At 52.5% G+C, this 13,676-nt stretch overlaps 1 protein-coding gene across 1 annotated transcript; it reads right to left on the bottom strand.

Moving 5' to 3' along the window:
- Nucleotides 1-2,117: 2,117 nt before the first annotated feature.
- Nucleotides 2,118-4,570, bottom strand: LOC131670751 (zinc finger protein SNAI2-like). The gene is made up of 2 exons (XM_058946638.1): nucleotides 4,218-4,570; nucleotides 2,118-4,089 (listed from the first exon to the last, which is right to left on the bottom strand). The coding sequence occupies exons 1-2, from the start codon at nucleotides 4,342-4,344 to the stop codon at nucleotides 2,831-2,833; spliced, it is 1,386 nt and encodes a 461-aa protein (XP_058802621.1). The 5' UTR covers nucleotides 4,345-4,570; the 3' UTR covers nucleotides 2,118-2,830.
- Between the last annotated feature and the right edge of the window lie 9,106 nt (nucleotides 4,571-13,676).

Raw genomic sequence — 13,676 nt, 5'->3', positions numbered from 1 at the left:
CCGTGGATTTGCCTGCGAAATCGTTCCCGCTTCTTCGTCTTCTTCGTCTCCGTGGGCAGCGCGCTGCTACTCGGGTTTCGCGAGCGCGCGCTTTGGCACGCTTTACGGGGATTTTCAGTCAGCGAGACTTCTCTCTCTCTCGCCCCTCTCTCGCCGAGCACGCCTTGGCTTCTGCACCGTTTTTTTTTTCTTCTTTTTTTTGCTTTTAGCTTCGTTGCGAGAAACCCGCCGCGCGATTCTGTTCTGATTGTGCTTTCGAAAAGACCTCGGATTCTCATTCGAAATAACGTTGATCGTTTGCAGAAATGCCAATGCCCTGTGCGAACGTGTCAAAACGGATTTTTCTTCGTTCGAAGCGTAATCACGTCCAAGTTATGAATTTGGCTAATCCATTGATTCTAATGAGATGCAAGGTACTCGGGCTGGATCATTCGCCAGAAAGCCGCGGACAATTTTTTTAGGCTCACACGAGAAAGCTGGCGCTGCGCTGTCGGCCGTTGGACCGTTTCGGAAGGGACGCGAGGACGCGTGTGATCTCATACCTCTACGCTTTTCTCGTCCACCAGGGAGAGCGAGAGAGAAGGGAAAGAGACGGAGAAACTTGTTCGCACATGCATGCTGTGCTGCTGCCTCCGCGCGCTTATAACGAACAAATTGCGTGCGTTATGGGACGTAGGACCTATTTTTAACGTACCCTCTCACCTGGAAAACACTTTGACTTTTTCAATTTCGGTTTCATCTCGCGCATGCTGAGCCTTTATTTGCGCTATGCCTGCTTTATGAATAATGCAAGCGGACTCGCGACTCTTCGCTGTCGCGCGCGCAAACGTCCTTAATTGATTATTAGCGAAAATTGTTAAGTACGAATGGTCGGGGCAACCGAGAGCTCGACCATCGTTGATTGCTTTTTCTGCACTTGCAAATAGAACGTTCCAACCATTAAAATCATTCTGGCAAATGGGGCCGTTCCAGTGAACATTAGCGGCGAAAGGCGCGCGCCATTCTGACGAAACGAGTCAATTCAGTTGTGATTATAAAGCGAATCACCTGTGACAGCATCACGTGTATGAGTCGTCAAGAATCAATGGGCTCGAAACTAATTGGCTGTTTATCCTTATTCGAGAGCGTCATACGCTCTTAGCTGTAATAACAGCTGGCGCTAGATGCGACAAGTGCTTCGTTATCTTTTAATGGACTCTTGGGCAGAAAGTGGCGGCAGCCTGAAAAAATCTGCGCGGCGCGAGCAGCGAGAAAAAAAGGGAAAAGAACAAGAGAGGCTCAATGGCGCGATAAGCGTGAATGGATAAACGGGGGAGGCGAGAGCGTTAGATTTCAATCGAGCGAAAGAGCGGAAAGCGACGCGCGACGACTTTTCAGTGGTTGGCAATCGAATGGAATACGTGCGCATATCGAGCGCCGCCCGCAGGTAAGTTATTGCGTGCGTTGCCGCTGCGCTCGCTAAAGAGCTTTGTGCGCGTCGTGTAGGCTAATTTCCGAATGAGAGATCGCCGCGGCACGCGCTCTATAAACCCACGACCAGCTCCATCAATCTATATCGCGCCGGCTTATTGTGCCGCTGCCGTTTCCACGGACGCTTTTGCTTTCATATCGTAACGATGTTTGCCGTTCGAATTATTTTCTCTTCAAGCAGCGCAGCGCTCTGCTCTAATTCGATGTTACGCGTGCTCTTTTTCTTATTTAAAGCCATAGCTCAATCGAGCGCGATGATTTTGCTGAACCCGATTGCGAAATAATACGTGGAGAGCTTGCGAATGGTCTGCCAGTAATCTTTCAGATGTAATGTCCTATTTTTCGGTCGGAATATCGATCTCCATTCAGGTTTCCTCGTCAAATGTTCATATCCCGATGCAGAGACGAGTAATTAAAGCGAAAACTTTGCTGAGGTCGTTTATCCTTGACATCGTTCGAAAGTAAAGTCTGGTATTGAGTTCCGAAAGAAAGCCACTGATAAAAATGTTCAGTAAGAATATATTAAGTGAGCGTACGGTTGTGGATGAAGTGTTCAGGTAGGGCTGGCGACGAATGAATATACCATTGGTTTTATAGTTTAAATTTCATATTTTATTTCGTATAAAATAATCTTTATATATAGGCAATAAACTTTATCTCGCAATAGTTTACTTTCTATACAGGTCTAGAAATAGTGGTACTCGTCCCGAGTTGCACGCAACAATGAGCAGCGACTCAGAAGTAATATAAATATATCTGTGCTTTCTGAAAAACTTGGGTACGCCCATTAAATATTATAATACAATGACTAGTATCGATCGAAATTCATAATCTAAGGTATGCGCAAGAAAAGTAATGAAGGAATGGCTGCGAAGAGTTTTACAAATGTCTCAGTGTTGGCTTCGCATCGTGATATTTTGTTTGCATTTTGCTTAACAACGACGATGATTATTTACATATATGCAATTTCTCAACCAATAAATACATGTTATGGTGCGATGCGCGAATGGCACTTTGGTGCGCGCGGCGTACAGTTCACTACACAGGCGGTCTAAATAACTAGAGGCGGGAGAGGCGAAACGGGAGGCGAAAAGGCGAAACTGGAAAAACTGGAAAAACTCGAACGGGAGAGAAGGGAAGGGGGCGCCGAAAGAAGCGGCGGAGGACAAGGGAGAAAATGGCAAATCTCGCAATTTTTAAAACTCGAGGGGGAATGGCACGAAGGCTTCACGGTTCCGCGGCGCGTAAGTACAAGCATCCGGGGTATGCACAGCGCAAAAAAGTCTCGTTCTTTTGTACTCTGCTGCGAGATTAAGGCACAGTGTTCCGTCCGCGTTCACTGCACTGAACGGCAGGCAGTCTAGCAGGCGTAGCCGATGGGCACGGCGACGCCCGGGCAGCCGCCCTCCTGGTGCTTGGTGAGCAGCGACATCCTGCTGAAGGTCTTGCTGCACGACGAGCACGAGTACTTCTTCACGTCGCTATGGGTCTGCAGGTGGGCGCGCAGGTTGCTCCGGTCGGCGAACGCGCGGTTGCAGTGCTGGCAGCTGAAGGGCTTCTCGCCGGTGTGCGTGCGGATGTGGCCCTGCAGCAGCCACGGCCTGGAGAAGGCCTTGCCGCAGAGGTGGCACTTGCAGGGCAGCGTGTGCGTCCTGATGTGCATCTTGAGGGCGCCCAGCGTCAGGTAGACCTTCTCGCAGTACTTGCAGGTGAAGGTCTTCTTGGCCTGGCCCTCGGCGGCGGCGCAGTGGAACTGCTGGTGCTTGGACAGGCCTGAGTAGGTGGAGTAGGACTTGGCGCAGTCGGGGCACTGGTAGCGCGGCGAGCTGGCCCCGCCGGCGGCGCCAGCGGCCGCGCTCTTCTCCAGCTTGACGATGCCCGAGCCGGCGGACACGCTGCCCGCGGACGAGCGGCCGCTGTCGCTACCCGGCGAGGAGAGGTCCTCGGGGGTAACGGGCGGCGGCGAGCGCATCGAGGCCGAGCCAAGCGAGCCGGTGGGTGACAGCCCGCAGTGGTCGGGTGCGGCCCAGTGGCTGGCGTAGCTCCTGGCGATCGGGCGCTGGATGCTCGGGCACGTGAGCGACGCGTGCGGAGGCGACGGCGACACAGACTGGTGCTCGGGCGACGAGTGCGGGTACGCGGGCACTGGGTACGACGGGTACAGCTCGCCGGGGTATCTGTAGGCCGGCGGGTAGGGCAGGTAGTGCGGCGGGTAGAGCGGCGCCCGCGCCCAGGCCGCCGGGCTGGCGTAGTGCGCCAGGGGCTCGACCGGGCCGTTGGCCATGAAGTGCATCGGCGCCGCCGAGCCGTTGTCGTGCTGGATCACCTCGACGCGGGCCTTCTTGGCTACCGGGTGGACGGGCGCGACCGCCGCCGGCGGAGTCATCGCCTTGGTGGGATAGTGCGGCTGGTAGGGCTGGCGGTGGATCGGCGACGGCGTGCGGGTGCCCACGGGGGAGGCCGAGCGCTTGAGCATCACCGGGCAGTGCGCCGCAGTCACCGGCGGCGGCGACGGCGAGCGCGAGCGCTTCGCCGGGGCCGCCGAGCGGCTCAAGTCCTCGGGCTTGGTGCTCAGGTTCTCCGGCTCGGGGATGTCGTCCACCACTTCGATCAGCTCCTCTGCAACAAAGCAAGCAGCGGTGCCGTGAGACTTTGCGTGTCGGCGAGCAGACGAGAGGCCTAGAGGGGGGACCCAGAGAGGGCTCGCGAGGGCGAGTCGCTCGCGCGCTGCATGCGTCGACACTTACCTTTGATCTCCGTTTTGGCCGGCACCTCCTCCACAGGCTCCACGTTCACTGGCCGCTTCTTAAGCGGGCAGTGACTGTAGCTGTTGTTCTTCTTCACGAAGCTTCGTGGCATCTCTTCGACGAGCATGTCGAGTCGGCGGCGTCGTCGTTCGTCGAACGCTGAAGACAAGTCGAGTCGGCGAGTGTGCAACTCGAACGACCACGAGTTACTTGGAAACACAAGCACAAGTCAACGAAAAATACGAAATCGCTGGTCACTGCACTTGAACACTTTCTCTACTGTTGACATCTGTTCTGGCGGCACTGACTGAGAGTCGGTCTGCAGGGCTCCGCAGTGCGTGTACCGTCGAGTGTCGGCGGCTAGCCGGTCTCTGAGCCCGCGGCGGGCTCCGCGGGGCCTTTTGTAGCCGCGGCCCCGCCGAGCCGCCGCCGCAGGTGGCTCAAGCACGTGCTGCCAGGCCAATCCCCGCTCGTGGGCTGGCGCAGCGCTCGCCGCGGCCAATCGCATAACGGCGCGGCTGCCCCACGAGCGCGCGCTGCCGTCGCCTGCCCTGCCTGCCGCTGCCTGCCACCGCTGCTTGGCAGCGCTGCAGCACTGCGCCGCGGCACGGCAGATGTGCTCTGTACGCTCCCGTTGGGGCCTGCGCAGGTATACGCGCGATGCCCGCTGCGGCCCGCGAGCTTTCACGCGTCCGTTTGCGCGACGCCCCACTGCCTAATCGCGCCGTTTGCGCGCTCTCGCTGGCGATTAGACCGCGGCAGTTTTCGCGCTGCCTTTTGCGGCTCGATGACCGACCCAGTGCCCAGTCAGCTCTTAGGCGCGTTCTCGTGCTCGGCGACGGAATCCTGCGAAGCAGGATGACGATGAAGCGCGCATGAAAGCGTGATCGCGACGTTCCTCGCCTAGAATGTCCCGACGATTTAACGCCACTCGACTCGCATAATGCGCGCGCGAGTGCAAGCCGAAAATTGTGAGAGCGAAGGCAACAATGCGCCGACGCCTGCGCGCTCGCACACAGAAGTCGGGTCATTTATTAAGCGACATCGGGGTATTCGACGAGAGGAAAATGGGGCCGCCGCGCGGCGGCAAGCAGCGACGTCGGCTGAAGAGAAACGCATTTTCGGGAGCACGGCACGGGAATCGAGAGACGGGCGTACAAAAGAAGATAGCAAGCTGCAGCCGGGGCAGGGCATCGGGCGCGCATCTTTGTGCACTAAAAGCGTACGGGCGAGCGCTGGCGCAGGAAAGTTAAACGGCTGCGCGCGCGTGAAAGCAGGCGCACGGAACGTGTGCGCGCACGCGCGCGCGTGTGTGTGTGCCCCCTCTCGCCGCGCCGCGCAAAGATCCCCACCTTTTTCCGGTGGCAGCAGCCTCGTAACGGTCGTGTCGCGTGCCACAGCATCGCCCACGCGTGGACTCTCTCGACAGCTCGCGCGCGCGCGATCTCCCTCTCGCTCGCTCGTCATTATCTTCGGGCTGCCGCGACGCGCGCCGTCCAATTTTGCGCGAGGATAACGATATCGGCGCGTGCCGACGAGGCGCACGTCCGTCGATGCGCACCCCCGACTCTAGCTGCCTCGCGGCGGCAGTCGGGCGCGCAAATGCATTCGCCTGGATGCCGGGCGCCGCCGTCCGCGTGCCCAGGCTGACGCTGTGCTCTGCGCCTTCCGTTGCCTCGTTGGGCTTCGCATTTGTTTCGGGCTTTCCGCGAGACGCTTTTCTCCGACTTGCTTAATTGTCGGAGACGCGCGTTCGTCTGTCGCTCGATCGGACGTGTTCGAGTGATTCATGCGCGATCGTTCGCCGGAGAAGAGAATTGAAAGGAGCGATATACAGGGAGAACATATCTCTCAGGGGCAGTAGAATAAACGGCCACGAGTGGACAGGCAGCGCGTTCGCGTACGGACTGTTGAGCAAGATTGCCGCAAGATCATCGGGCAGCGGCCGATAAAAAGTCGGTCTATTTGGCTTGAAGCGTAGAGCGCGACGGGTACGCGCGCGTAAAGGGCGAGCCACGCGACACGCTGGCGCCTCGGCAGCCAGCAAGGAGGGACAAAGCCGCCGAGCGACAAGGATACGCGCGCGCGGCGATATATAGGATACATACGTATTTTTGAGGGAATAACCTTGCGCTCGCGCTTGCGTAATGAGCTGCCGCTCGATCGATTATATTCCCTGCAGCGCGAGCGCGAGCCACTTTCCAATGCTTCGGTTTCTCGACGCGCTTGTTAAACATGATTGTTATAGCCAGTTTTGCGAAACGATCGCGCGCGGCTCGCGCTTTTTAGGGCTTCCACTCGCGCTCACTTCTTGCCTCGTTTATCATGCGCGCGTAGATTACTCTGGCATCTTAACCTACTTGTAAGGATCAGCGTTCGACTGTGTCTAGCAAGTGTTTATATTGCTCTTTCAGATATCTAACGTTTTCAGTAAGTCTTTCGCGCAATGCGTCCTGTAATCTAATGGCAAATTAGAAAAATCCTTCTGCACTGATTAATGAAAGGCGAATCTACCATAAGGTATGTATACAGCGTAGCCAATGGTTCTGTTTAAATATTCATGTTACTCCCGATAACAATATCGAAACCTCTTTTTAGGCTAAACCTTTTCTGAAAAAAAACGGACGCATAATACATATACCTGAGCAGCGCGAGCAACATTTGCAACGTATACGTATAAACGCCCCGAATATACATGCATATGCATGTTACCGGCCATCCGCGGCCCGCGGACCCGGTTTTCCCTTCGGCAGGGTGGTAGGGGAAAGGTATACTTTTTAAATAATGCCAAATGTCGTCCTTTATGTCTCTTCCTACTGTATATACGTATGCGCGCTGCGTGGATAAATTACGCGCCCGTCAGCTAGCTTGAGCGACGTTTTTCGGCTGGTTAGACGTGTTGCTACTGCCACTGCTGCTGGCTACGAGATAAATCTTGTTTTTAGGTCGAGGGATGAATCTCACCTTCTTTCCTCTCTCTCTCTCTTTCTCTGTCTCTCTATTCTGAAAGTGGTCCGACGCTGCAAGCCATACAAATAAATTATGCTAACGCGTTGCTCGTTGGCACGGAACAGTTGTGATTATCGACGAGGCTAGTTAATTTTCACAGAATCCCGCGGCGGGGCTGTAATTTTCGAAGCGCGCATCCGCGGTCGTCCCTGATCGCAATCCTATCGCGGCGCCTTGCTCAAACAAAATAATCGGCAGCTTCCGTTTGACGATCGAAAATTAAAAATTGCGCGCGTCCCCACGGATAATTCACTCGTCGCGCGTTCAATCTGTATAATCATCGAGGGGCTAATGGTCGGAAGGAAGCTGGTTGGACGCTCGTTCTCGTTCCTTTTTTTCGGGCCAGCTCGTTGGGGGGACGCGCGGGGCTCGCGCGCCGCACCTTTTGAAACACCTGGCGCACGCGCCATATGCATGCAGCAGGCCCCACCGAGACTAGTTTTTGGACCCGAAGGGGAGGAGCGGATATACCGCTCTACGATCGATATCGCTCTCTCGGCACCGAGCGATTTCGCTCTCACTCGTGCGCGCACGCTTTGCGACGCTTGTATCGAGAAGGAGTCGATGTATATTTATGTGCGAGCCCCCGAGATCCAAGAGCATTCAAAGGCCGCCCGAACAGTCGACGCCGAAATTTTTGTTTACGAGCTTTATAGTGCGCAGCCTATGCGTGCCACCGGGAATACACATATACGTGTCGCTCAATGCCATAGAGAGTTTGAAAGTGTAATGAGGTTCACCGGTGCGGTGTAATGTTACCAGGGATTTTGACTTAAGTTGAATGCTAAGTGTTGTTCTCTCCATTTTGTAAGGTATAACGATTCGCGTCACTGATGCTCTAAATGAAACACAAAGTCGGCTTCACTACGTTCAAACATACATTGTCGAACAGATTTCGATGTTCCGATCATATATATATACACACACACACACACACACACACACACACACACACACACACACACACACACACACACACACACATATATACAATGTAACCAATCATCAAATGTAGTTTTTCATTTTTATTTAGTATGTTGTTTTTATTCCGTATCGTCAAAACATTGAGTCTCCTGCAAATGAAATTGTTGTTCCAAAACATTTTAAAAGTGCCTATTCAAATATAAATATATATTTTGACGTACCGTTTCGATTTCGAACGTTCGGAATGTCAATTGTTTTTCAATGTTCATCGACTATTCTGGCGTTATGAAAAAATAGCAATTTTTCGGCAAGTGAAATGTTCACTCGAAAGCAATTTACACTGTAACAGAGGCTCAATTAAATGACTCATAGTCGACATGATCGAAGTGAGAAGAGCAAGTTGTTGACAAACATGGTGCATAATAAGCAGTCACCGATTGGCACTGTGTCAAAGCGTGAAAACTGACTCGTTAAGCTATCGCTGACGTCATCTGGGAGTAGCAGCGCGCTCGTTTCAAATCCACAGGCCAGAAGTGCGGCACGATTAGCCCTGCCGAGCGATCGACTCTGCCGGTCGTAAATCCCTCAATATACCTGCCAAGATTTCCACCAAAACATCCTTCCGTCGACTGGTCGATACCTGCCCCCATGTGCGACACAGCCAAATAGTCGATTGCCCGGTCGGTGATTCACTTTTGGTCGCGGCAGCAGAAAAAAGGAAGAAATAAAGACAATACAGCGACGAAAGAGAAAACTCGGCGCATCTGTCCGAAATTATCGCGCGACGGATTTGCCGTTATCATCTGCATGCGTCACGTTCGTCCACTCGTTTGTTTGCGAGAGAAAAGGCGCGAGGCTCGTTGTTGTTTCGTCGGAGGAGGACACCCCGAGGCGAGAGAGATTTCCCGAGCTGCCCGATAAAGCTTAGATAACTGGGCCATGTGCGCGCGTTGCCGAAGAATCCGAGCACTCATTAATGGTGTTTGCGTCTCTGGCTTGTATTTTCTTTGGCAGTAGACGTTTGCTGCGCGGTCATTACGGTCCGCCTAGATAATAAGGTTGTCGAGGCGAGAGCGCGCGCACTGTGAGCACTGCTGCTGTGACGAGCCTATCTCGAAGAAAATAGGCCCCGCTATCGATTCACCGAAATTTTCGCTCTTTGTCGGCCCAACTCGCCTTTGTCGCAAGCACAATCATCGGCCTGTGACTAATAAACAAATAATTGCAAAACAGCTGCGACACCGACGGGAACGAGATAATACTGCAATGACGACTGAAAACGAAAACAAAATTAAAAGAGAGAATCAACGAGAGCGTACAATGAGACAATGACATCGAAATCAACACTGGCACAGTCGCCTGCTTTGGAAAAAATACCACGACAATGGTAATGTTTAGCTAGGCGCTAAAGAGGAAGTCGAGAGTCGGTAGTAAATCAGTGGACCCCCCAAAAGAATCGTTGTGAAAGAGGAAGAAAAAAGTGTGAGCCGCGGTTGACTTCTCGGATGAAACGCACACAAAGCGCGACAGCGAAAAGTCGCTGCGCCGCGCACAGAAGGAGTAGAAAAGCCACACGCAGGCAAAAAGGGACATCGATCCTCCAATAAAGAGTGGGCGTGAATAGGACCACCGCCGTGGCCGGCGCAGCGCAAGTGAACTTGCGGGACGTCCGTCCGCCGCGATGCTTAAAACGCACTTAGCTGCAGGTGAACAGGACTACTATGAGAGCAATAGAAAAATACGAAGAATGTCTTGGGGACAAGAATGGAGCGAAGCAGAGCGGAGAATTCGGGTCCATTCTTGAATTTTCCGTGAATGGCATCGATGCGCGCGCTCGCTTGTCGATTATGCACCTACTCACGTTGAATGAGTCTTTGGAATAATTAACGAAGGCGATCGAGTGGTCTCACGGTTTTTCGTTGGAAGGGGGCCTCTCTCTATTCATCATTTCACATTTCAAGTTGCAATCTATACTTTTTGGAGAAAATGTCTTGATAGCGTTGCTCTCAATTTCGCTAATGATACGACTATTGGTCGCGAGAAGAGCATTGCTCTATAAACAACACACGTGATGAAACAGCAGCGAACGTAAGAAGAAAGTAAACGTTTGTCTAACCGTTCAGTCGAGTACAAAGTAATTTGCTCGGAGTGGTATTGAGAACTATTGAAAAGCGCGCGGTCAATCATCAAATATCGAGAACAAAAGGACTGGACGCGTGCGCGCGCGGAGTCGTCGCAACAGAATGGGCCGTGCGCGGCTTTGAGGAAAAGCATCTGGAGTGGTGTCTTTATCATTTTCCAATTCATTGAGTCCTTCGCAAAACCGTATAGAGGACGCGTCGGCCAGAGCGGTGCGGGCGCGCGGAGGGCGCGAAAATCGGCTCGATTTTCCGCTCGATTTTTCGGTGCCTCAACAATGCCGGATGCTGCCGCGATGAATGGAGAGAGGGAGGACACTTCTCTTTGTCGTGCACTCGAAGAATCAGCGCGCGCTTCTCCGTATACTGTGTAGCACTGCTGCTCTCTCGGTCACCGAGCCGGGAAGGTTTCCTTTGTCGCTCGTCGGACTATAGTCGGAGGACCTGCTGCAATTTCGTTCGGTCTCGGGGATGAACGAGCAAAGGAGAACAAATCTGTTATAATACGGGCTGCTTTTTTTCTGTTGGGGACGAGATGCTGGCTTTAAATTCGTTGGAATTTCACGTTTAGTCTACAAGCTGCTGCCCTTCAATGGCGCACCTTGTGGCAGCCTGAAACTTGGTCGTTGCTGTGCGTGCGCGCACCGTGTATGTATGGGGGTAGCCTTTGATTTGAAAAAATGAGGAGCGAAGCCCCGCGTGGGCTCCGTGTTTGGAAGCCGTTTAGTGGATAAATAATAATCTCTTCCGGTTTATCTTTTTATTGCTCGCTCGCTGTCGGTTTCTCGACACCGTAATAAACACCGATCTGGAATCACGGCAGATTCGCAGTGAAAATCACTGCACGAAATCACGGACGATTTTTCCACAAACGCGTCGTTTTTTTCGCTCCTTTGTAGAGCCAAGTACATTACGAGCTGCCTGCACGAGCACCTGCTCGCAACAAAACCAACAGTTGCGTTTGAGCCTCCGAACGAGCACAATGCCGAATCGAATCAACAAGCGCAAAACAGCTAGTTCCATCACGCATCGACAATCCTGCGCCGCGCGCATGTGGAAGGAAGTAGCGGCCGCAGTCGAAGGAGCGAGAGAGCGAGAGGGAGAAATTCAGAAATAAAAAAGCCAAAAGAAGCGGACCCTCCGAAACCTGCGTGCGCGTATATTTCACCTGCAGGGAAAAATCGACCATTGAGTCGCACATCTGCCCCATGGACCAAAGAGGGAGAGAGCAAATGAGAGAGAGAGAGAGAGAGAGAGAGAGAGAGAGAGAGAGAGAGAGAGAGAGAGAGACAGCTGATCCGAGGTGAGCACGCGTGGCACTTTTCATTTCCGAAAAGCCGCGAGGGGGGACGAAGCATAAGCACAGGAACCGACAGGAGGCTGCCGACATACTCGGTGACCGTTATAACTTTGGCGACTACCCGATGGCCCTTTTTTTCTCTCTTTTTTTCTGGCACGCTCATAGGTAGTCGAGTTGATCTGTGCAAACAACTTTGGAACTTTTTAGCGATCTTTCTTTCTTCCTCTTTCGGGGCGTGAGCGGACATTTCTCAGAGATCAAGGTAATCGATCGGATTATTTATATAAGTGCGTCGACAAATGATTTATGCTGTGAAACGTTAATGCGTAAAAGTGTGTATGGCGACTGCTGATGTAAGAAACTCGCGCGGCTTGCCCTATCAAGTTCGAAAAAGGTTTATAAATTGATTCGGAATATACAAACAAGCTTAAATATGTACATTAATCAGGCAGAATTGATGAAAGATTGCGCAACCTTCACACATATTGTGTAATTTTGTGAATCGATTGCGTAAATCATACGTATACGTAGTCGAGTTGCTCTCTCTTATCAGGTCCCTATCGTTGATAAATATTCATTCAGCGTGTTTTCTTTTGGTAATGTATAATAAAGCATAATTGAGTTATAGACGTTGTATGACAAATTGAAAAAAATCGGAGATAATCAGATTACCAATCCATTCACCCGTCGAGCCCCATACGCGTACAAGTCAATACCGAATTCCAACATGTTCATGGAACTCGATATTATTCATACATCGAGCCTGAAAAGAAATTAAGTGTTTTCTCGCCTCTTTTGTGTAGAAAATAAGCCAACACGTCATAAATCAAACTCTCTAACCACCAAAAACAAACATAAGCGAGCGCACGCACAAAAAGCGTAAAAAGACCGCGGGGGCGCGAGTCCGTAAGAAAAGGAGAGAGAGAGAGAGAGAGAGAGAGAGAGAGAGAGAGAGAGAGAGAGAGAGAGAGGTATCGCTAATATCGATCGCGTGTAAAATAAGTGACTGAAATATCTTTTTCGGGAGATCGTGACTGTCGATAGCGACTCCTTTTGCCCCACGAGAGAGCAGAGCCTCTTATCGAGCAGCCCTCATCTCTCACGCCGATAAGTCCTCTGGTCTAAATTCAGCGGCTTCGATTTTCCGGGAAGCCCATTCGGTCGGCTTTCCCTGTCGCTCGGCTTTTTCAAAGCTGCAGGTGAGCTGCGGACGACCGGGCCTCAGTGGGCTTTTCGCGCACGCGCCGCGAGCATTGTCGCGCGCACCAACTGACCGTTGACGTCCTTTATTCTCAAATGCGAGTGCCACGTGTGCTCTCCTTTGAGCCAGCTGACCTAGCTTGGCTGCTCTGGGATCCTTACCTCTTTGAGGGCTGCCTCATTAATTCGGGCTCCCTGGATCTCTCGCTTGCTGTTGTCCATTTGTCATTGAAATCAACTGCATGAAATTTCAGCTTGATTGAACGAACCAAGTAGCCCAACTCGCATATTTTCACGATTGATCATTGGTTCGTCGACTAGCAAAGTCAGCCTTGATTATCGAAAATAATACAGTGTCGCGCACGTTGACCGGTCAAATTGTCGGCTATATCTGGTATTCTAAATATTCTGGCGTGCCGTACAATCGAAAACTAATCAGTTCTGCATTAAGCAGCCGCGCGAACGGCTCGAGACAATTAGAGAGTCGTTTGGAGCACTTACAAGAGCGGCAATGAATAAGCAAATATAAGCGAGGCTGCAGTACTGCTCGGTTCGAGTGCTGTTTACATATTTATCAGGCGGAGACGAGAGCAGGCGCGAGCAGCGTCGGCAGTCCTCTCGCGATCTTGGCGCGCGGGAGCGTGATCGGAATGCTCGTGGCGAGCGAGCGGGGGTTGAAAGCGCGCCGCGACGCGGAGCCGCTTATAGAACAGTCACGCGGTCGCCTATAATGACATCAAGCGCAGCGAGCAGCAAACCGCGGAGCGTGTGAAAGGCCGATAAGATCGCAGCGGAGGGACCACCGGTATCGCGGGCCGCTTATCTGATCGGCCATTACGGAAAAGCGCTAACCCCATTGTGTTCTCGAAATTAGCTGCCGGCCGCGAG

This window comes from Phymastichus coffea, unplaced genomic scaffold (assembly GCF_024137745.1).
Source record: "Phymastichus coffea isolate CEN01 unplaced genomic scaffold, Cenicafe_Pcof_1.1 PCOF00115, whole genome shotgun sequence".
In the NCBI taxonomy this organism is placed as follows: Eukaryota; Metazoa; Arthropoda; class Insecta; order Hymenoptera; family Eulophidae; genus Phymastichus; species Phymastichus coffea.
Note: the sequence above shows the minus strand (reverse complement) of the source record. Positions and strands in the feature narration are given on the sequence as shown.

Excerpts from the sequence above, each read along its gene's own strand:
- LOC131670751 (XM_058946638.1), bottom strand. The coding sequence starts at position 4,344 with ATGCTCGTCGAAGAGATGCCACGAAGCTTCGTGAAGAAGAACAACAGC. Across the intron at positions 4,090-4,217 it reads GGCCAAAACGGAGATCAAAG|AGGAGCTGATCGAAGTGGTG; the intron begins GTAAGTGTCGAC and ends GCTTTGTTGCAG.